This window comes from Enhydra lutris, unplaced genomic scaffold, assembly GCF_002288905.1.
Source record: "Enhydra lutris kenyoni isolate GAN:26980312 unplaced genomic scaffold, ASM228890v2 scaffoldscaffold10, whole genome shotgun sequence".
Taxonomy (NCBI): Eukaryota; Metazoa; Chordata; class Mammalia; order Carnivora; family Mustelidae; genus Enhydra; species Enhydra lutris.
In genome coordinates, this window is record NW_019154094.1 from 14,126,636 (window position 1) to 14,149,409 (window position 22,774).

The window sequence follows — 22,774 nt, forward strand, 5'->3', positions numbered from 1 at the left end:
CTTAAAAAGGGAGGAATTATGACGCATGCTGTACAAATACGCGGTTAAACTTCAAGGACATTATGCTAATACGAAATAAGCCTGTCATAAAAAGACAAATATTGTATGATTCTACTTGTATGAGGTACTTAGAATAGTCAAAATCCTAGAAACAGAAAGTAGAATGGTGGTTGCCAGAAGCTGGCAGGGAGAATAGAAGTTGTTAAATTATACAGAATTTGGAGGGGGGAACCCCACAAAACTATAATGCCTTTGAAAAAAATAAATTCTGTGTTTTACAACAATTAAAAATTAATCCTCTGAAATTTTTCTTTAGATGACTTAAATACAGGAACATTCACCAATGCAGAATCATTCTGTGGAACAGTAATAGAGAGGGATATACTAAATTGTTCATCTCCTGAGATTCCTGCAGAATTTAACGAACAGTTTAACACTAAGAAGGACAAAGAGGAACTAATAAATCAGGTTAAAGGAGCCAACCTAGAAAAAGAAAACAGTTGGTATGATGATCTGTGTAATGAGTTTGCAAGGACAGAGAAAACACATATGAAGAAATGTCCTAAAAGGCCTGATTGGAATATAAACAAACCACTCAAAAGGTATATTCCAGCATCAGAAAAGTACCCCAAACAGCTTCAAAAGCAGAGAGAAGAAAAAAAAGTAAGAAGGCAGATGGAACTGCTTAATTTGGTAGAAAGAAATAGTCCTGGACATCTCTCTCAAAATAGAGGCACTTCACCAGTTCTTCCTTCATCTCAAGAAACTGAGCCAAGGTTCAGGTGGCATCTAATCAAAAAGGTAAGATTTTTCTGTCTTAAAAATATTTTTAAAGTATGTATTGATGTTTCTAGATTGAAAACCGTTCCCCACATGCATATTTTGACAGAGTGGCTCTGTTTCTGAGCAAGAATTTAAGAAATATACTTTGGTTTATACTAGGGGTTGTCAAACTATGGCCTGTGGGCAAATCCATCATGTTGCTGCTTTTGGAAATCAAGTTTTATAAAAATGCTCATTCTTTTATGAATTGTCTGTGTCTGGCTTAGAGTAGTTGTAAGAGATTACCACATGGCCCACAAAGCCAAAAGTGTTTACTATCTGGTCCTTTACAGAAAAACTTGACACTTTAACCTTGTATAGATGAATGCTGTTCATTGTTTTAATAGCCATTCAGAATTCTTGTTTGTAGTTCATATAGACAGAGGATAATTTTACAAGGTCAGGAATTACTGCATTGGTTCTGTGATTGGAAAAATATAAAATCTCTTCCATTATCATCCAATATGTGTTATTCAGTTATCATCCTCAGATTATCTCAAATTTTAAGTATTTGTGGGGACATACGGCAGTACTGCCACTCCTGTCTGCATTTTTCTACCCTTTAGGAAGAAGAGCCTCTGAAAATTAATTCTTTCAGCAAGGAAAGGTATGTATGGACTGGATTGATTCCATAGTTACTTAGTGCTGTGTGGGACAAAAGTACAAAATATTTGCTCAGAATATAGGTAAAATCAAAGCTTGTATATATATGAAGTCAGAAACCAGTAATGTTTAAAAAAAAAAAAAAAAAAAAAGAAACCAGTAACGTGTAGGAACTTAGAGGTGAGAAATACAGGTTTCAGGGAAATGTGGCTGACATTTTACCTAAAATTTGAAGGCCCAATTTGGACTGGGCCTAACTATCTAGGTAGGAATGTAAATCTGCAAGCTTAGCTAAAATAATTTTGACTTGGGGCACCTGGCTGGCTCAGTCAGTTAACTGACTCTTGGTTTCATGAGGTTGTGGTCATGGATGGAGACCCACGTCAGGCTCTGTCCTTAGGACAGAGTCTGCTTGGGACTCTGTCTCTAAATCTTTAAAAAAAAAAAAACAAAACAGTTTTGACTTTCCAGTTATGTCACAAGTGTCATAATTATGTCACAAATTCTGCTTGGATTGAGGAGGTTATGAAGAAATGACCAGGAGGGATAATGAGAAATTCAGCTACAGTAGGAGATTTAGATGATTAGAAATTTTATTTTACGCTTTTGTGCATGAACCAGGTGGTTTAGAGTTGTGTCAGAATGTGGCTGTAACAGGAAGTTTGGTTCACATGGTAAGTACATTGTTTTATGGTGAATTATCTAAGAAGACAGCCCAGCTAGTGTTGATCCTCATTTTTCCTCTGTATATCCTTGCCTAGTAAGAAGTCATCCTATTCTCTTGCCATTTCAGGAAAAGTATCATAGAACTCATTTGTCTTCCTAGTGTTCCAAAGGTGTTACATGTAGACTGAATTGAAATGTGATTGAAGAGTAGATATATTCAAATACGTAATTTTGCAGTAAAGCTTCTTAGTCCTTAATTGTGCTTTTTTGGGGGGAAAAAAACAGGTCTCAGTCACCACCACCAGTTCCAGTGGTGAAAAACAGAACACAACAAACTCTAAAAAACAGTAATTATGAAAGACAGAATCTGATCTTAGAAGACAGTCAAACAGAAACATCACCTGGACTTCCTGAACGGTCCCATTTTATCCCCTATGTCCGAACCAATGAGATTTATTACCTTGATCCAGATGCACCACTGTCTAGGCCTTTAACCCACGATCTTCAGTACCAAAATCCACATGGTAAGTAAATATAAGTATCCTTCCCTCCTTACCCCCAACACTAAATTCAGAATCCAAACTAATATTCTTGCCCTTAGGAGGGGTAGAATTTCTATTTTGGGGTCCATTACTCAAAGTTTATTAACGAATCCTTAGACTAGTATAGTATAGGGAATATCATACTGGAGATGTATTTAACCTACTACTTTCATCTGTCTGCAGGCTGTGACCAAGAACAACGGCAGCTCTTTGATTCTGATGTCAGGGACCCACTTCTTAATCCTAACTTGGTGAAAAACAGGGACCGACAGCAAGCAATCCTTAAGGGACTATCAGAACTGAGACAGGTAGGAGCTTTTTCACCAAGTGTGAATGTAACTTTTCTGTTTATGGCTACTGGAGGACTGTGTATCAGAAGGGTGAATTTACTTTAAAGGCTTAATTGGTTACATGACCACATCCCAGTTAAAAAGTTATTTCCTTCAATTTGATTCACATCACAATACTCCAGTATGAAATCGTGAGACATTTCTAATATTAAGACAATTTTATTGAAGGAAAAAAAGCATACATATTTAAAGGTATTAGTCATGATTAATAAGCCCTAAAACGCAAGACAGAAAATACAATTATCCTTTAATGAATTCTTAGTAATCAGTTCACGTTTTTAATTGGATGTGTTGGCAGTGTTCAGAACAGAATATTGATGCAAGTCCCAAAGAATAATAATAAAATTCGGTGTGAAAGTATACACATAACCTTAACCTTACCCATCAGACTACATCTCCTCCTCCCAGGTCAGTTATTGTCATTTCTCATTAGCTTGCTCAAGCAAGAATAAAATCTAGTAACACATTCAATATTTAAGTGTATATAACCTTTATCACCTGGCCTTTAAATACCGATCCCTGATCTTAGGAAAAATAAATTGCCACTTCAGGAGTGCCCTTTTCCATGTCCAGTCATTTACATATATGCCTCTTGCATTTCAAATTGTCGATTCACGAGTTGCTTTCCCAATTTGTTCACATAGAGCTAGAAAATCATAGTAACAATTATGTAGAAAGTATCTTTTGGTTCTTTAAATGGCTACATAGAGATTATGTAACAAGCAGTAAATCTTTTAAATTTTCCTTTAAAGTGACAAGGCACTTTTCTTAATAGAGGTAAAAGTTGTGAGGTCAAGAGACAGGAATATATACCATGTACATAGTGACCCACCTGTACAGTAGCCACATCTTAATTTCAGCAGGGCCTTGTCTAAGCCACTAAGGTCAGTGCAGTCAAGATAACACTGGATGTTAGGAGACTCCTTCAGTGTGTCTCTCATTACCATGTTAAGAGCCTTTAAGGGGATTTCAGCCCCATAGTTATGCAGACTTGGAAAAGTCATCCCTGTTGGTTTTTATGCTAAAAACATAATCTTACACATATGTGATAGCTATACAATATCCAAGTGAGAAGGTCTGATGTAGGTTTTTTGAGTGGTTAAAATTTAACGTGACAAAGATAAAGCTTAAGGTATAGCCAAGTAACTGAACTAATTACAGGTTTTCAAAGTAATGTAAATATAATTCTGGATTAGAAGGGCAGAGATGTAAAATAGGAATAATTTGCAAGTCTGCTGCACACCTTACTAACATATCAATGTGATTTCAGGGCCTTCTCCAGAAGCAAAGGGAGTTGGAAACTAATCTCATGCCTTTAGCTGCAAATCAAGAAGAGAATTTTAATTCTTCGTTTTAAATGTAGAAAATCAAATCCTTCACATTTGTTGCTTCTAAATTATAAAATGTGTTCATTGCATTACTGTATTTTCCAAATAACCTAGATTTTATAAATGCTTATTTAAAACTTGTAAATTATGTAGTACAACGCTGTGTGTGTATATATATATTTTTTACAATAAAACACATTTTTGTAAAGCTTAGTAAAAAAACATTTTTTTGCTCTATCACAATCTAGGTATTTAAACACTTTCTACTTACCTTAAGACAGGTTTCTGACCTGTTCACAGACCACGTTCTTCTACACTTATGTAGCTTATTATTGGAATACCACTTAGGTATTTTGTTCTATAAAAAGATTTAAGAGGTTAGAACTCTCCCAAGTTCTTCTGAGGGGCCAAAGGAAGGTCTGACTTAACATATCCCAACTTTAACTAAAATAGCTCAGTTTTTTCCCTCTAATTCCTGGTTTTAGGACTTTACAAAAACATTTTACAAGTTTGCATTTCTAATGCAGGCAGTTATAAGGAACAGATACGGTTTTAAAATTGATCATACTTTATCTGTGAATTTTAAAAGTTGAGTAAAGCACTTAAGTTTTTACCACCTCAAAAATATACTTAAATTTCTCTAACACTACTAATTTAAAAATCTATAACAAAGTTCTTCCAACAGAAGCCTATCTTTTGGAAATATGGGATTGAATCTGGTTATGTCCAGGACCATACTAATAAGCACTGAAAACTGTAATGATCAAACACCTCGAATAAGAGGTTGGTCCAAAATTTTAGCAACAGGCAATTTTTACATGACTAGGCCTAAAGATAAAAATAATGCTCCCCGGTATTACGTCCTAAGTTTTACTTATATACATAGTTTATCATCTAAATTGAAACTGCATTCACTGTTAGATAAATCTTGAGGTATTGAGCCAAAATCCATTAAGTATCTGTTGACATCACTGGCTTACACCTGTATAAAACACTATACAAAAGCTTAAAATAAATACAATAGTTGATTGGTATGTCATTTTAGTAAAAGTAATTGGTATCATCTGATGGGGGGAAGAAAAGCCATTGCTGACTATCCTTTTGCAAATTATCTGATTTTATATATATAAAACAGGCTTCAATTTGAAGCCCAGGTACAGGTAACTTATAAATGTAAAACTTAAAAAGTGCCAACATGAGATAATTCAAGTACAATATATGTTAAAAATATATATATTTATTTCAGTTTTCAGATGCTTCAAATGTTACAGGCCATCATGATTTAAATAAGAGGAAAAAAAAACATTGAGGAAGGACAAGAAACCTTTGTTTAGAGAATGAAATATAAACTGTTAATTCACTTATAAGAAACAGATAAAGTCCATAACAACCTATTTCCAAAAAAAAAAAAAAAAGTTACTATTTCTCTTTTGAAAAAGGCCTGGAAGAATCACTTTTCCCCCAACTTAATGGAGATGGAGATTTAGCTCTATCCAAGCTCTGAGTATAAGCAGATAAAAAGTAATTTTCACTTTCTTGAGACTGACTTGATGAAAGGGCATATGGTGTCCCCAAAAATGTCTGATGAGTAAGAACATTAAAATGACTAAACTGATGGGACATATTTAATTGACTGTGATAAACCTGAAAGTTGCTATATGAATCTTGTTCAGTTGCATTGCTGTTCTCTCCTTCAGAGCATACTATAGCAACAGAAGCTCTTTCTTCAGAATCAATTTGATAAGTCTTATCTTCTAATAAACTTTTTTGCACGTCAAGAGACGATTGCAACTCAATTTGAATATTCTTATTTTGATCTGTTCCACGTGATCCTTTGGTCTCTTTCGCCAATATTTCTGAATGAAAATTGCTGCATACTTCTATTTGTGAGATTTCATCCCCTGAATCCAGAGACATATCCTCTTCATCCTTTTCATCGTTTTCTAAAAGAGCTACATTTAAAAAACAAAAAGTCCTCCTCTATTGAAATACACAATTTGTTTAAGTTTTAAAATTATACACTACTCACACAATATAATGCGTCAGGGTCTGCAAGTCCACAATCCCTTAAAGCTTGGTCTTCTGCCACAAGTTCACTTAGTCACAACACTCACACTAGGTGTGAATGTCCAGATAATCCGATGCTAAAAGCTTCTGCGAAATGTGTTCACGTTTAATGTTGGGAAATCCCAACTCCCAGCTCCAAAGGGGTTAATGTCAAAACAGCATCTAAAGTTATACGGTAATTCAGTATTTGACAAGACAAATAAAAAATAAAATTTTTGACATCTAGCTTCACTGGATTATGACTAAACTGGTTAGTTCTAGCAAATGTTTGATCATCTCTGCTTTTCATAAAAAACAAAGTACGTACATCTTTCATTTAACATAAAACCTGGAACCAAAGCAGAGGCCATCTCACAAAACACTAAAGCTATGGATATATTCCTACTACCTTGTACTTAAAATTGCTATATACATCTGGGGAGATTCTGTAGCCCAATGCTAAATTCCCCACTATCTGGTGTCCTTTTAAAAAAAAAAAAAACAACCCCTCTGGGTGCCTGGGCGGCTCAGTGGTTTAAGCCTCTGCCTTCAGCTCAGGTCACGATCTCGGGGTCCTGGGATCGAGCCCCGAATCGGGCTCTCTGCTCAGCAGGAAGCCTGCTTCCCTCTCTCTCTGCCTGCCTCTCTGGCTACTTATGATCTGACAAATAAATAAATAAAATTAAAAAAAAAATCCCTCTGCTGACAACAGCAGCCGATAAAGTTTACATACCCTCAAAGAGAAAATGCCTACTCTGGTAGTATCCAGCATACTTAAGAGCTTTTATTGACTATAGTATAATAAATGAGATTTTGTGTACGCTAAGAACGGTAAGTGGCTTGAAACACTTCCCCTGAAGCTGTTTACACAGAGGGCGAGTAGTTTCAAAGCAGGCATTTTGTTCTATGAAAACAACACAAAACCATTCCTCTTTTTCTGTCTGCCTTAAAGAAAAGTAAGACTACTGAAAAGTTACCTGACTGCGACTCAAGAGTCTCATTAGCACCAAGCAGTGGAAGGTTTTCTTCTGTGATTGAGTTGTGATAGCCCACAAGATTTTTAAAGTTTTGCATAAAGTCTTCAGTACTCGCAACCACTATTCCATTATCTGTATAACTGGAGAGCATCTTGATATTCTTTTCTAAATGAAAAAAATAAAAAGGTTCGGGTATAAAACATGTGAAAACCTACGTGGACAGACAGACGATGATGCCACCCCCATGAAAGTGCTTAACACCCACCACTGGCAACAATACCCTTCTGTCCACATGCCTATATTCATAATAGAAAGCTTAAGACGGCACTCTTTACCTGTTAGAAAGACTATGTGTCGTTGCTGTATGTTTTGAGCCTGAAGTCTGATAAGGCAGTCCAATTCTGGAGCATTTCGAGTTTGTGAATCACAGTTGTGGTATGACAAAATTTCAACCAGATGTTTCTTTTGATAGACATTCAGAAGTGTCAGCAGACTTAGAGCTTTAGCATTCAATCTGTGGAAGTAAGTAGTTCAATATCTGGATCTGCATTTCTAAAATTTAGTATGGATGTTTTTGCTTCAAATTAAAACCATAATTTCTCAATTGAGGCAACCAGTGACAACTGCACTGCTTCAGTTCACTGCCTGATGGACTGGTGCTTCCTAGGAGAGAGAGGAGTGCAGGAATTGTGCAACCCATGCTGACATTCAGGGGCTTTCTATGGGTGCAAAGCCTGAGAGCCAGCTGCTCAGCTTTGTACTACAATCTCATTGTACCTACTGAATAACAATACTTTCCCCTTTAGCTTTACTAATTTAGAATATGAACAAAGGGCATAGGAGGACCAAAAAAAAAAATCTTTCCTTCAAAATACATGGCTCGAAACTATTTGTACACCTCCAAGCACAAGGCAACAATTGGTAGAAACTACTGTTGTCAGCAAGATGAGGGTACTAACTTTGCACCAGTCACACCTTTGGGCCTCATTATTATCTGCTTACTGTTAGCCATTACACAAAAGTAAAGGCTTTTCCAATGCCTATTTTCACATAATGTGAAGATAAAACAAGTTTTTTTTTTTTTTTAAAGGAAATGTTTTTTTTTTTTTTTTTTTTTTAAGATTTTTTTTATTGATTTATTCAACAGAGAGAGAGAGAGATCACAAGTAGGCAGAGAAGCAGGCAGAGAGAGGGGGGGAAGCAGGCTCCCTGCTGTGCAGAGAGCCTGATGTGGGGCTCGATCCCAGGACCCTGAGATCATGACCCGAGCTGAAGGTAGAGGCTTAACCCACTGAGCCACCCAGGTGCCCCGATAAAACAAGTTTTTAAGAAGTGAATTACTATAAAAAGTTAAATACTTGTCAATCATTTAAACCTGAATTTCCCTAAGTGTTCCATAGAAAGTATTACGGTATTAGAAGAAAAATGTTTTGTGAATGTCCTAATCACAAATCCCCTTATCATGTTGGGATTAATGTCTCAGTATATGTGTAAATAGATTAGTTGCCTAAGGTAGTTCTCCATTGGGAGAGAGCCTAATCTAGTTGGCATATACAGTTTGGTTAAAAAAAAAATTGAGGTCTGACTGTTCTATTTTTTTTTTTATTATTATTCTAAACCCTCAAGTGGCAAAGATTAAACCAATTTTACCTATATAACTAAGAACTTCAACTTTAGCAAATCTCTACCTAAATAAGAATACTATTTCCAAGGCTAGAAAAATAACTACATTCCCCCTTATGACTGGCTAAGGACATCTGTGAAAACTGCTATAAACACAAAAAAATAGAAGTTTTATGAACACAATGTTGGTATCAACAATTATATAGTTATTTTCCAACTCTCTTTTTTCTTTAAAGATTTTATTTATTTATTTGACATAGAGACCACAAGCAGGCAGAGCAGCAGGCAGAGAGGAAGGGGGAAGCAGCCTCCCTGCCAAGCAGGGAGCCCAATGCTGGGCTCTATCCCAGGACCCTGAGATCATGACCTGAGCCAAAAGGCCTAATCCCCTCAGCCACCCAGGCGCCCCTATTTTTCAACTCTTACCTGCCCAATTCCTTTAGTTTTTTCTGGAATTTACAGTGGACTTTCCATTGCCATTTTCCTTCTGGAGTACTAAGTTCTTCAAGGAATGTCAAAAAATTTTTAAGGTTCTCTGTTAGAGATAATTAAGTTTATTTTAAATTCAATAAAAGTCACTCAACAATCAATTATGTAAGAAATGTTTGTTGATACTATATAGAAATATCTACTTCCCTATGTAGTATTTTACCCTCAAAGGGAGACAGACATCTATACATACTCTTAGATTTAAGAACATCTATGTGACAAGAACATGCTAGTAACAATAACAAAGCAGAACGGATCCAAATGCAACCAGTGCAGACACTTGCTTTTTATCAGATTTAGAGGAAATTTGCAGTGACTAAGAGACAAGGAAAGAAATTTGAGGTAATAAAATGATGGTAATGTACTCATCCATTTTGCCAATCAGAGATAACAATACATTTAAAAGTATGAGTCATTAATGAGAAAAAAACGTAGAAAGGACAAAGTTCATACTCCAAATAAAGCTTAAATCTTACCAATTGTAATAACTTCTGGATTTAGAATGGATTCATCAGACACAATGAAACCTCCAGATACAAATAATTCATTATATGTATGATTTTTAACATCATCCAGACTATCAACACCAGCAAAACTAACGCAAGATAGCTTCTTTAAAGTCACCAAGCCAGGTACCTATTTAAACCCCAAAACAAAAACAGAAATAAGGACATAAGAGAATGAAATGGTAAGACTCAAGTGTGAAGTAACCTACAAGAGAAGTCTAACAAAATACAAAAATATTCCCAACATATCCAAAGACATAAACCAACATTTCTGTCCTGGGTACACACCATGAACAGAACATTCTGACGAAAAGGGACCTACAACAGACCTGGCAACAGAATAATGAAGGCCAACCTGCCTGACCCTCTGACTGCAGTCAGAATTCAGAGGACAGCAAGAGCCCATGCAGTCAGGAAAGCCTTAAGAGGGCAGAAGGACTTGAGACAGGTTCGTAAGACTGTATGGGTACCTCCAAATGCAATGGAAAGGGGAAATGGTCTGGCAAAGGGAGGGTACAAACAGGTTTTACCTGGGACATACAAATGAAGACAATACAGAGTCAATGCACTCACTGACATTCAAGGAGTCAATACTCTTAGTCTAGATGAGTGACAGGGAGGGTCTGTGATGTGACGCAATTTAAAATATTGCAAGGGTGCAAACGTGATCACAAGCTGATTCACAGATGGATCGTTTACATCTCAAGCCCTCGTTTACATCATTTACATCTCAAGCCCTAAATCTCCCAAACTTGAAGTTTTGCCTCTTTTAGACCTTATAAGGATATTTTAAAAACAAAGTTTAGCCTCGAAGACAGTAAGATTTTAAAATAAGGGAATTTTTATAACCAAAACAATAGTAAATTTGACTTAACAGTCTACCTTGTGAATGAAACCTGCAATGTCTTCATTCTGAATAATAATCAATAGTTTATCTAATTTTGATCTTCTTTCCAAAAACTGTTCTGGATGACATTCTGTATTGCCTAATTTGATAAGATATTCCTGTTAAAGAGAAAAACTAAATCAACATTAAAAGCCTTTTTTGCAAATATCCACTCAACACCAGAAGTGCAAGATCAACTGATAAGTAGTCACTTAGAAATGGCCACTAGTAATGATGACATTATATACTATGGACCTTAGAGATCATCAGGTCCACTCTTCTTATAGAATCTATAGATTGAAGCCTAAATGGCCATGCCACGGTCACAATGTTACAGTGCTATGCAATCAAAGCGAAGTAAATGCCAGTGGTGGGTACAAAAAGAACCGTAAGAACAATGGATTAGCCCAGGTTCTTAACTCAGTTCCATCATTTATTCTGGGCAACCCAGAGCCCAATCATTAGCCACTCTCACATTTCATTTTCCTCTCCTTTCAAGGGAAGCCCTTGGTTATTTGCAGCAAGGTTACCAGTACAGTACGCCTTCCCTCACAAAGCACTTTTCAGACTACTGGACTCATTTAATTCACAACAATCCCAAAGTCATTCATACAGCGCTTCAGTATGTAGCTTCACCATGGCATTCACGAACTATTTAGCCATGTCTGTCAAAGTCACACCTTCAAATAAAATAGACCCTCCCATCTAATACCTCCCTCCATGTTGGTGACATGGTACTACCTTTCAAAGGACACAGAGTAGTACAGGCAGTTTCCTTTGCTCTTTGGTTGCTGGTGGAATCCTGAAATCTGAAGTGAACTGCAGGGTCCTAAAGGTCACATTCCTTGTTTCACAGATAACAGGAGATTAATTTTCTCAAGGTTGGCAAGGCTGGTTATACAGCCATTAAGTCTAAACCCAGCTTGCCTCACAAAGAGTCTGTTGCTCTATCAAGAACGGTCTACAAGCATCACCTCAAAGAGGATATTTCTGTGTAGCCCTGAACTGAAGCAGCATGTTCTACATTATTAGATTTTGATCTAACCTCTACAGCTTCTGGGCAGATCTCAGAACAGCTTACAGACTGGTAATGAGAAAGTAAATTACAGGCCAGTTTGTAATTTTTGGTCTTTTTATATTAAGAAGATTTAACTGCAAATTCATTTTAAATGAGACCATTTATAATAAGTCTGTAGGACTTATTATAGATGCTTAAAATTTCATTAATAGTATTTTTACTCTATTTTAACATTTTTGCTGGATATTTTCCAATGGATACTGATTAAAAGAAAGTTCTGATCTGATTTGTAAAACACACAGCATCTTTCTCTTCTACATAAGTAACAAAAACAAGATTTATTCTATGGTAGAATGAATTAAATGCACCATCATAAGTCAGTACATTTTCTGTGTGATACAGTTAGTGTATAAAATGTGGTGAGGAAGATGGGATGATGCTGAGCACAGTGGGGGACTGGATCCACTGCATCCTCTCAACTAGAACCCCCAACACACAGCTATTTCCCCTCCCCACCAAGTACTATACTTGAACATGTTGCTGGGGATGGAAAAAGTTAAGCAGCTCTACATTCAATAATACAGGGCAAAATGCAACCAAGAAACTCCTATACGTCTGATTTCATCCTCCTAAGAAATCACAGGGAATTAGTAGTAAAGAAGGCACACTGAGCACTCTTCCACCTCCTTCATTTCCATGTTCTTCATGTTCTCAAGGGCACGCTACATGAAACATGCTGACATCAAAGAAACTCCCAAACTGACAAAGGCTCAGAACACAGCAGCACAGATTCTGGGCCACTCTCAGCTCTAAGGCACTTATTTATAGTACCTTCTGCTTCCTCTAACAAAACAAGCAGAAACTTGTCATGATAAGTTAATTCCATAAATGGGAACAGGCATTTATTTTAAAACCTGTATCATTTCCTGAAGGGATTAAAATCCTAGAGTTTAGTAAATACTAATTGTTAATATTAAATACTGATACAGCTATTCCTTTGTGTCATAATTTACCTGTTACAAATTTTATATATGTCTGTATCTACACATACAAATACATGCATGTATTTTTAAAAATCAAATACTTGAAAGACTAGTCTTACTCTGTAGCTTCAGTAGAAAAAAATATACCTTGCACTGAGGAATTTTTCGTGATTGGGGAGTCTTTGAGGATCATCGTGTTTTTTGATCGAAAAGGCTGTAGGGAACCCTGACATGATCAGGGTATCAAGAAATGCCAAAAGACTATACATATCACCATTAAGTCATCCCTGGGCAGTTTTTTCTATTTGACTGATAAAAACCTCCCCCGTAAGAAGTAAACACTAACAGCTTCTTCTACCTCTCTGTATCTTTCTAATTAAAAACCCAGGTAAGAAACATTTAAAATCTTCAAAGCAACAGTTTAAAGGTATTTGCAGTGTATATACAAATGGTCTATAAAATCATTGATAAAACAAGATTCTAAATTCTAAGATACTTAGATCAGAGGTTCTACATTTAATTGAACTTACTAGTCTTATTCCACTGTTTTAAATTATGAAAATATATGGTCAACATTTAAAAACAAAAAAACCCCCTCCATTTTATAGAGATCAGACCCAGTAAGACAAGTTTATATAGCATTACCATTATTACCTTCTCATTTAGTTACCTTTATTTCTTTACAGAGCACACTCTCTTCTTCTTCATGAATATAAAATTTCACAGTATTTTTCTGGACATCTTTCATGATTTTAACCAAACTGTTAAATACTTCAGGTTCTAACTGGCTTATAAAATTTGAAAGAGCTGGCTGGGCAGAAATGTTTACATCACTGGGCGATTTTGTTGTTTCTTTTTCTACCGGTTCCCGGGCAGTATCACCAGGTACAGTATGATCAGAAGTCACCATCAGCTCTGTGGCATGGTGTGGCTGGTTCACTTCTACTTCGGTTAAACCCAAAGCTGAAGAGGAATGCTGCTCAATAGAGTTGGTGTCTTTCAAAGTATCACTACAAAGTGGCTCAAGGAGCTGTTTATTGTTGAAGTCACTTGAGGAAACTGGTAGGACAGGCTTTCCCAGAGGATTCAATGCTATCTTACTACCAGAATCATTGGGACTGACTGGTGGCAAATTCCCACCCTTGGCCGATGCTTTGATAATAATAGTATTTAGTTTCTCATGCAAGCCATCTACAAATTCCTGTACACCAGCTTTGGAAGTCTTAGAATATATGAACTCAGAAAGCCGTTTCATCTTCTCTTGTGTTGAAAAAATAGGTGTGGAAATTCTACTGACATATGAAACATTCTTTTGCTTCAAAATCTCTTCTATCTTCCTAGAAAAGAGATTGTACTCTCCTAACACTGTCCTCTCTGTGGTTTCACTCATTGTGGGCGGCTCTGCTGCTGGCACACACTGCTCCTCCACTGTCACCACCTGACCTGTCAACACGTCATCCTCAGTGGTGCCCTTTAGTGTGTCTGTAAATGGAGAGGATGGAAACTGGTAATCAGAACTTCTCTGTCTACTTATTACCCGGGGGTCGTTAGGAAAGGCCTCCTGTGGTGGCAGATACACCACTTGTTCTTCTGGTGATTTCATACCTATATAGGAAGAGTTCATTATTATAAGAGCAATCCAAAAAAATAACATCTGAAAACACAAACTCATAAATAGGAATGTCAGATCAAAGTATGTATTTAAAACTATACACTGGAAGGTAGAATAAATATCTCAAATGATGGTATGAGCCCCACTTTCTATGTGCCCTACTTATGGCTGGTCTTTGGATTTCAGTAGCTAGAGTAACAAGTCTGGATGTTATTTTCTTTGATTTCTTTTGAAGTGTTCGAACATGTGCAAATTTGGCATCAATACAAATTGTTTGCTTATTTCTGCTTCCCAGATCTGTTGAGGGGGAGGGTTCAGTAATATGGAAAAAAACATATTTCATATCTGCATTAACAGTAATACTCCTGAGATCTTGAGAAGAGGAAGTCATTCAGCTACCTGGTGTTAATGGAACCGTAATACTCTGACTTTTGACAGCTAGCTCCATTTACAGATTATACTTTTCCCCCAGAGATTATAATTCAAACATGTTTTAAATTTTTTTATTTTAAAGATTTTATTTATTTACTTGACAGAGAGAGACACAGCAGGAAAGGGAACACAAGCAGGGTGAGTGGGAGAGGGAGAAGCAGGGAGAAGCTCCCTGCTGAGCAGGGCTTGATTCTAGGACCCTGGGATTATGACCTGATCTGAAGGTTGATGCTTAACGACTGAGTCACCCAGGCGCCCCCATATTATGTTTTTTAAACTGTATTTCAAAACACATACCCCAAGTCCCTTTTTAAAAGACAAGGGGAGAGGCGCCTGGGTGGCTCAGTGGGTTAAAGCCTCTGCCTTCATCTCAGGTCATGATCCCAGGACCCTGGGATCGAGCCCTGTATCGGGCTCTCTGCTCAGCAGGGAGCCTGCTTCCTCCTCTCTCTCTTTCTCTGCCTGCCTCTCAGCCTACTTGTGATCTCTGTTCGTCAGATGAATAAATAAAAATAAATAAATAAATAAAATCTTTAAAGCTGTACACAACTTAAGGTCTTTAAAAAAAAAGACAAGGGGAAAATATGTTTAACAGCAATTTATAGTATTTTAGGAAAAGAAAAAAGTTTGTGATCTTTGCCCAGATGATATTATAAAGTTTTATTTTTTTAATTAATTTTTCTTAAATCTTGGCCAATATTTCCTAACAAATCGCTGTTATAGTCTATGAAATGGTACCTCTATATCAGGAAGTTGCAGGTATAAGTACAGTTTTTAGAACTATGGTACTTTGAAGATACAGCGAATTCCTTATTCAAGTTTGCACCCACATGTGGCAACATACCCTCTCCACACAAATGCAGTTTTGGTTTCCCCACACTCACACTTTTCTACAGCTCTTAACAGCCTCAGAAGCAGTCAGCTTGTGACATTTCTCCACCAACGCTGGTAGTTGCCATGAACCACTACACCCGTTAACTACTGCAAAGGTATTTGCTGGCAAGTAAGACCACAACGGGTCTGTAGGTGGAAGAAAAGTAGGGGAGCAAAATATCCAGTGTACCAAGGTAAGAATTAAAACTTATGAAACTGAGGGGCGCCTGGGTGGCTCACTGGGTTGGGCCTCTGCCTTCGGCTCAGGTCATGATCTCAGGGTCCTAGGATCAAGCCCCACATTGGGCTCTCTGCTCAGAGGGGAGCCTGCTTCCCCTTCTCTCTCTGCTGCCTCTCTGCCTACTTGTGATTCTCTGTCAAATAAATAAATAAAATCTTAAAAAAAAAAGTTAAAAAAAAAAAAAAAAGCTTATGAAACTGATAAAGCAGAAATTCAAGTTCCATAAAATAACTCCAGAATACAGAACATCCTTCTTAAATCTGTAACATGGGTTTAGTGCACACACAAAATGTCTGGAAGGATACATAAGAAATTTCTAACAGAGGTTGATCCATGCAATGAAACTAAGTGTCTAGGACAGGGCTGCAAGAATTTTTGAGGTATTTTACTTTTGGAGATACTTTTCCACTTCTTGAGTACCATATCAGATGTCTGATTTATTTAAATCTGATTTAAATATGTCTGATTATTTAAATCAGAAATAAAGACATTTAAACTGTACCTTGTAAAACAAACAGGTTGGGGAATACCACCTATAATTTTTAAACTTCCAATTAAGTATTATTTCAAATGAAATACCTGCTCCCAAGACATACAGCTATAGTTCAGACCAATAAGCTTATGCCTGAAGGGCTATGATAAAGGGAATTTTTTTTTAAAGCTGAATTAAGCTTAAATCCATGTAGGGAATTTTCCCCCATTAAAAAAGTTTAAATCTCTTTTAAAAAAGCAAAGTACCATCACCTAATTCTATTTTGCACAAATTTCCCCTATAAGATTCTAATCACTAGAACTGACAACTTTATCTTAAAAAATGTCTTCTCAGTAATGATCTAAAGGAAACACATGTCAATAACAATAATACATGTTTTCTAGTGATTGTCACTCAAGCATTGCAGTACTTTGACTCTGAAAGGGGAATAATGAGTTCTCTAAAGGCAGCATCATTTACATATTTACATTTTCCATCACAAAATATAAAGATGATATGACAAATAAAAGAGGACTGCAGATGCCAATGGCGCATGTTGAAGCATAAACAAGATACCTGGCTGCTTCTAATAAGAAAGGATTAATGACAGAAAATAGGTGAATCCCAGGGATAATGTTGAGTGAAACAGCCAAAAACAAAACAAGACATTGTAGGTTCCATTTACCTTAAATTTAAGAACAGGTAAAACTAATCTATGGTAAAACAAACAAACAAAAAAATTAGATTAGTGGTTACAGTTGGGTCAGGGGGAGTACTGACTGGAAGACTACAGAAGAAAACCTGGGGGTGTCGGAAATGTTCTAAATCTTGATTTGGGCAGTTGTAACATGAGTCTATACACATGTAAAAACCCATTGAGCTGTGTACTAAAGATTTATGCACTTTCCTGTATGTCTTATATCTGTCGTTCCTGTTTTGCTTTTTTGGGTCATTTTTCCTAGGAAGAGACTAAAGATTTTCTTAAAGAAAACCATTTTTTTTTTTTAAACTCTGTGGAGAGGAAAACCATAAAGATCAACTAAAACTATGCCATTTAGCTTTCCTTCAAATTAAGGAAAAAAAAACCCATTACCACTTAAGATTTCTGAAAGAATAAGATACAATGAAATTGAAACAAACGAAAAAGGCCCACCACCAAACTCTAAAGCAAGAAAACAATGCCTATGACCATCTGCAGAGATGCTGAATGGACTGAACTCAGACAAAAAAAAAAGGTCTTCTAAGAACCAACAACAACTGGCTAATCAGCAACATCTGTAACTGTTTCTGGAATCCCAAAATTTCCTAATCTCTTATTTACACTATTTTACTTAAATAATCAGAAGAAGAATTGGGTCAAAAATTCAAGATTAGGAATAATGAACCTAAAAGATAACGGGCCTCAATCCTTTTGTTTTTTAAATTTTAAAGAAACTTGAAGACTATTTTGCATAGGGTATTCTACAGAAATGGATTAAGAAAAATATTCCCATCTTCCCAAGACATCGTATCAGACAGAATCACTACAGTGAAGAAAACTTAATCTCCGAATACTCAGTGACTTCTTTAAACACATTCTTTGTATAAGAATATTTGATACAAATCAAAGATTTTAAATGCAAATACGATATTGTCCAAATTTTCTGTAATAACAGAACTCAAAATGGTGCCCTACTAATAGAGAACCAGAAATGCAAGTAGCAATTCTGAAGAAGGGCACATTGGGAGGAAAAGCAAAGGGAGGCTTCTCACCTGGTGTTTGTTTCTCACCATGTTTCCCCAGCTGGTCTTCTGGGCTTCTTGTGTTCCCTCCTGAGGGAAAGTATCCATTAGATTTGTAGACTCTTTTCAGATATATGTGATACCTATATTAAGCACCTTTCCGACAACCCTAAATGCTAACAAATCCAAGTATTACATCTTCTGCCTAAACCAATCCAGAAGGGTCATTCAGAAATAGAAGTTGCTTCCCTTTCCATTCAGATGATGATGGAGTATCAACATCTAGATGTTGTGCCTTCAAATGGCTCTGAACATCAATTACAAAACTACCTAAATGAAGAATGGTTAGGATAATCACTTGTATTGACTACTTTTTTACTGTGTTTCTTCCGTTCAAGCCAACATCTCCAGCTCTTAAGTACCAGTCACTTCTCTACCATCACTTCTAGAGCTCTTGCCCTTCTGGTAAGGTACTAAGTAGAGAATGGTGCTGAAGCCCATGGTAATTCTTCAAGTTTTAGAAATTCTTCTCAGAGTTCTTGGAGGTCTCAGTAGCTTCTAGGTCACAAGCCAGTCTAACTTTTTAGCAAAAAGTTGTTTTTTTTTCTTTTTAAAGGACTAGGAATGGAAAAGATGTGCCCTGGAAATATTTCCAAAAATGCTTAGCTAACAAAGGTTAAGAACTTAGAATATTAAGAGTATGTGTATGTGTGTGTGTGTTTATATATGTGTCTACACAGAGAAATTAGAATACTGCAAAATGATCTTTCAGCATTAACCTAGTCTTGCCCCATGGTCCAATAAGTTTTCTAGGGACTTTTGCATTTGATCGCTTCAGGGTAATCTCTATGATGATCTAAGTTTTCTAAGATAATCCAATGTTAAGAAATCAAGTTTGTTTTTTTTCCCCAAACAGATGAACTTCAACATAACTTCTTAGATGATAGCTTCTTATGGTGAAGTATATTCTAATAATTTGAGAATACAGCATTTAATCTGTTGTCCCAAAGACCATTTCATCTCTGTCACTATCTCACCTTATTAGAAACTCAATTTTTGCCACCAATATTCATTAGGAAGTCTGCATGCTAAACTCCATTGGGAAAGTATGTTTTAAATCCCTCTGCTTTTATAGGCTGTTTTGCAGATACTTGTTGATGCTGACCAAAACCAGCAACAATCAATGATGAACATTACATTGCTTAAAATAAGATGATGTCAGAGCCAAGTAAGACGAACCACCCACTGACCCAAGAACGGAATCTAGAAAAGATGAACCCTTTAGGAAACTGCTAAGTAAAACCAAGCAAACCGAAGTCCCAGTATACTTATTCTTACCTGTAATTGGAATCAGTTTCCAATGTATTTCAGTCTCTTCAACATTATTTGACTTAGACTGTCTGCGGAATCCATGTTCAATGGGAACAGTGGGACACAGACTACAATCTTCAAAATTACTCATGTTAATTAAATTGGGATCCTAAAAATTAGAGTACATATTCAATAGCTTTTCAATTAACTTTTATGTCCAGAATAAACAAGTAGGCTCCACACCCAATGTGGGGCTTGAACTCACAACCCTGAAACCAAGTCACACATTCCACTGTTTTTTGATAGCAAATCCACAAGCTTCAATATAAACATTACAGGGGCGCCTGGGTGGCTCAGTGGGTTAAAGCCTCTGCCTTCGGCTCAGGTCATGATCTCAGGGTCCTGGGATCGAGCCCCGCATCGGGCTCTCTGCTCAGCAGGGAGCCTGCTTCCCTTCCTCTCTCTCTCTGCCTGCCTCTCTGCCTACTTGTGATTTCTCTCTGTCAAATAAATAAATAAAATCTTTAAAAAAAAAATATAAACATTACAAATGAGTAAAAACAGCATGGCAAAGTTAAAATACTCTGGTCTTAAATTAAAACAATGTTTTCCCTCAAAACATAATTTGATGTTGATTTAGAGCAGAGGCTGTAAGCATTTTCAGTAAAGCACCAAGTATTTTAGGCTTTGTGGCAGATACCCAGGTCTGCCTGTGTAGTGTAAAAGCAGCCAGAGGACCCACCTAAACAAATGGCTGTGTTCCACTAAAGCCTTAGTTACAAAAACAGGCAGTGGGCGGGGGCACCGAGATGGCTCAGTCAGTTAAGAATCTGGCTTTTGACTTTGGCTCAGATCATGATCAGGGTTGAGAATGAGCCCCATGTTGGGCTAAGATTCTCTCTCTCCCTCTCACACATGCCTGCGCTCTCAAATAAATAAATAAATAAATAGACAGATGAAGGCAGTGGGCAGAGTTTGGTGCGTGCTCCTATCAACTCAATTTAGAATATTAAATATGTCAGGAAATGTTAATAATATTAGTTAGTTACCTAAGTTACATACTTCTGCAAGTGGGTCTCCTGACATCATCCTCCCCCTAAACTAAATATCCTAAAACTATGTGGAGAAAGCCTGGGGACATGCATATGACTTTTATTCAAAGGCAGGTGAGAGAAATAGGAGATAAAAGGAAATTAGAAATGAACCCTTGGGAAAATGGTGCCATCCTGTTATTGTTATTTCCCAGAGATGCAGCCACATTTTGGGGAAGACAAGGTTACTTCTCAGCTGGAGATCAGTACTAAGTTTCCTTCACAAACAAACTGGATGTCCTGCCAAGCAATGCTGAGAGTCATTTCAGAAGTAATCCTTAAAGGACACTCACATTCCATTCCTCTTTGCCTCAAAAATACAAACTACCTAATCTTGTTTATATCACTTCTGGATTCTAGACTGCCAGTAGAAAGCCAATCTTTTGAGGATTCAATTTTATTAACTATATATATGCCGATATACACAATCCTATAAGCAGGAAGGAAAATAGCTACTTCTGCATTTATCCCTTTGTAATAAGGAATAACTTAGACCCTCTATCCTGGACAGATACCTTCACTGCAATGTGTATTTTCTTTCTTTTTGAAAGGGAAAAAAATCCCATTGAAACACACCTACATCCTCTTTCAGACACACATTCACAAAAACAACATATATAATCAAAAGACATATGCTTACTTCTTTCAAATGTAGTTTATGGTCCGTGCCTGCTTCACCAGTAGAAACAGCAACAGGATACTTTAACAATGATGTATCAACTTCTAGTAATGGGCTCTGAGTGCCCTTAAAATGCACACTTTCAATTTTTGCACAAGTAGGCTGCTCATATTCTTTCTTATCTGGGGGAGAGCTCAACTCATACTCATGCTTTTGCCTCAGCTCTTCATAGGCATCATCGGTATTCAATCCTAAGGCTTTGTTGACTGTGTCTGTCAAGGATGCATCAGAATGCCGTGCATTTGCTAGTGTTTCTGATAGCCAATTAAATAGCCGATGGATATCAGCAACACCGGAGTTAGAGGTATCCTGCGGCTGCTGTCGCAAATCAGCATCATGCCCAAGACAGCCAATAGGCTGAGGAGACCCTGAAGGTAAAGAGAAAGAAAAACCTTATCTTAGTTTGGGATGTTTGCATAAAAACTTAAAAATCATATATACCTAGAAATTAATTGTCATAAGATATTTATGGGCAAGAATCCAATCAGACCACTGGGTTAGACTGTACAAGTACATCCATCCCTTTCTTTACGAATATAACTGGTTCTAAAATTTTGCACATAGCAGGTACCAGGGTGGCTCAGTTGGTTAAGCACCTGCCTTTTGCTCAAGTCATGATCCCAGCGTTTTGGGATTAAGCCCCACATCGGGCTCCCTGCTCAGTGGCAAGCTTGCTTCTCCCCATATGTATGTACTTTCTCTTTCAAATAAATAAAAATCTTTTAAAAGTAATAAGAAAAATTAAAAAATAAAATTTTGCACATAGCTAGAAATTCCCATAAATGAAAGCTTATTTTCGTAATTTGAAAATGGTATTACTGGATAAATGAGCTCAGACATCATGCTGGTAGTATGGATAATATAAATTAATACCTGTACTGTAGTTACCTTAAACTCTATTACCAAAATCCCAATCAGTTTACCCCCAGTTTTATCTGACTTGAAAACAGATAAAATATCTGTACTTGTTAATTTGCAAAATGTTAGGACATGCAGATTACATTTAAATCTACTAAAAAAAACCAAACCATGGCTTAATTTGATTTCTATCTCCTTTATACCTATTAGAGTTTGTCTTTAAGATAAAGCTTGATATTCTTATAATCTAAACCTTATCTTGAATGACTAGATTACTTAATTTCATAACAAAGCTAAAATACTAGAGATACAAAATTATCCTGAAGCAGTCTATACCAAACTTGCACTAAGAAAAGTACTATGAGAGAAAACATGTTAAGAGATGGTTACAAGCAGGTATAAATATGGGTGATCTGCACAACCATTATATTTAAAACCTGCAAAGGGAATAGACATTCAGGAAATGGTGCTTGTAATGCTGAAGGAGGGTAAAGCCTGGACAGATGTCAGGATTTCCAATTTAAGCAGGGTATAATGAACCACAGGGGGGAAAAAATTTAGAAACAACAAAGTACATCCTCTACTTATATGGATTATAAAATCATAGTAGTGGAAAATAATCCATAGAGACAGAAAGCAGATCA

General features: G+C 36.7%; 2 protein-coding genes across 5 annotated transcripts in view; one reads left to right on the top strand and one right to left on the bottom strand.

Moving 5' to 3' along the window:
• The window catches only part of LOC111143962 (coiled-coil domain containing 66), a 68,149-nt gene extending 62,678 nt beyond the window's left edge, over positions 1-5,471 (top strand). The window contains exons 15-19 of the mRNA XM_022497999.1: positions 317-801; positions 1,389-1,429; positions 2,377-2,615; positions 2,817-2,941; positions 4,254-5,471. Coding sequence (XP_022353707.1) covers positions 317-801; positions 1,389-1,429; positions 2,377-2,615; positions 2,817-2,941; positions 4,254-4,340 — 977 coding nt within the window. The 3' untranslated portion in view covers positions 4,341-5,471. The remainder of the gene's footprint in view (positions 1-316; positions 802-1,388; positions 1,430-2,376; positions 2,616-2,816; positions 2,942-4,253) is intronic.
• A 56-nt stretch (positions 5,472-5,527) lies between these two features.
• LOC111144056 (family with sequence similarity 208 member A) overlaps positions 5,528-22,774 on the bottom strand; it is a 52,992-nt gene continuing 35,745 nt past the window's right edge. Inside the window, exons 15-24 of one of the 4 annotated variants that reach the window (XM_022498142.1) lie at positions 21,234-21,640; positions 19,530-19,671; positions 18,222-18,281; positions 13,510-14,321; positions 10,835-10,957; positions 9,923-10,082; positions 9,384-9,492; positions 7,670-7,848; positions 7,335-7,499; positions 5,528-6,263 (exon numbers count right to left, since the gene is read on the bottom strand). In XM_022498142.1, coding sequence (XP_022353850.1) covers positions 5,731-6,263; positions 7,335-7,499; positions 7,670-7,848; positions 9,384-9,492; positions 9,923-10,082; positions 10,835-10,957; positions 13,510-14,321; positions 18,222-18,281; positions 19,530-19,671; positions 21,234-21,640 — 2,690 coding nt within the window. In that variant the 3' untranslated portion in view covers positions 5,528-5,730. Of the gene's footprint in view, positions 6,541-7,334; positions 7,500-7,669; positions 7,849-9,383; positions 9,493-9,922; positions 10,083-10,834; positions 10,958-13,509; positions 14,445-18,221; positions 18,282-19,529; positions 19,672-21,233; positions 21,641-22,774 lie in introns of all 4 variants that reach the window. The other 3 variants (XM_022498144.1, XM_022498141.1, XM_022498143.1) reach the window with 3 other exon arrangements.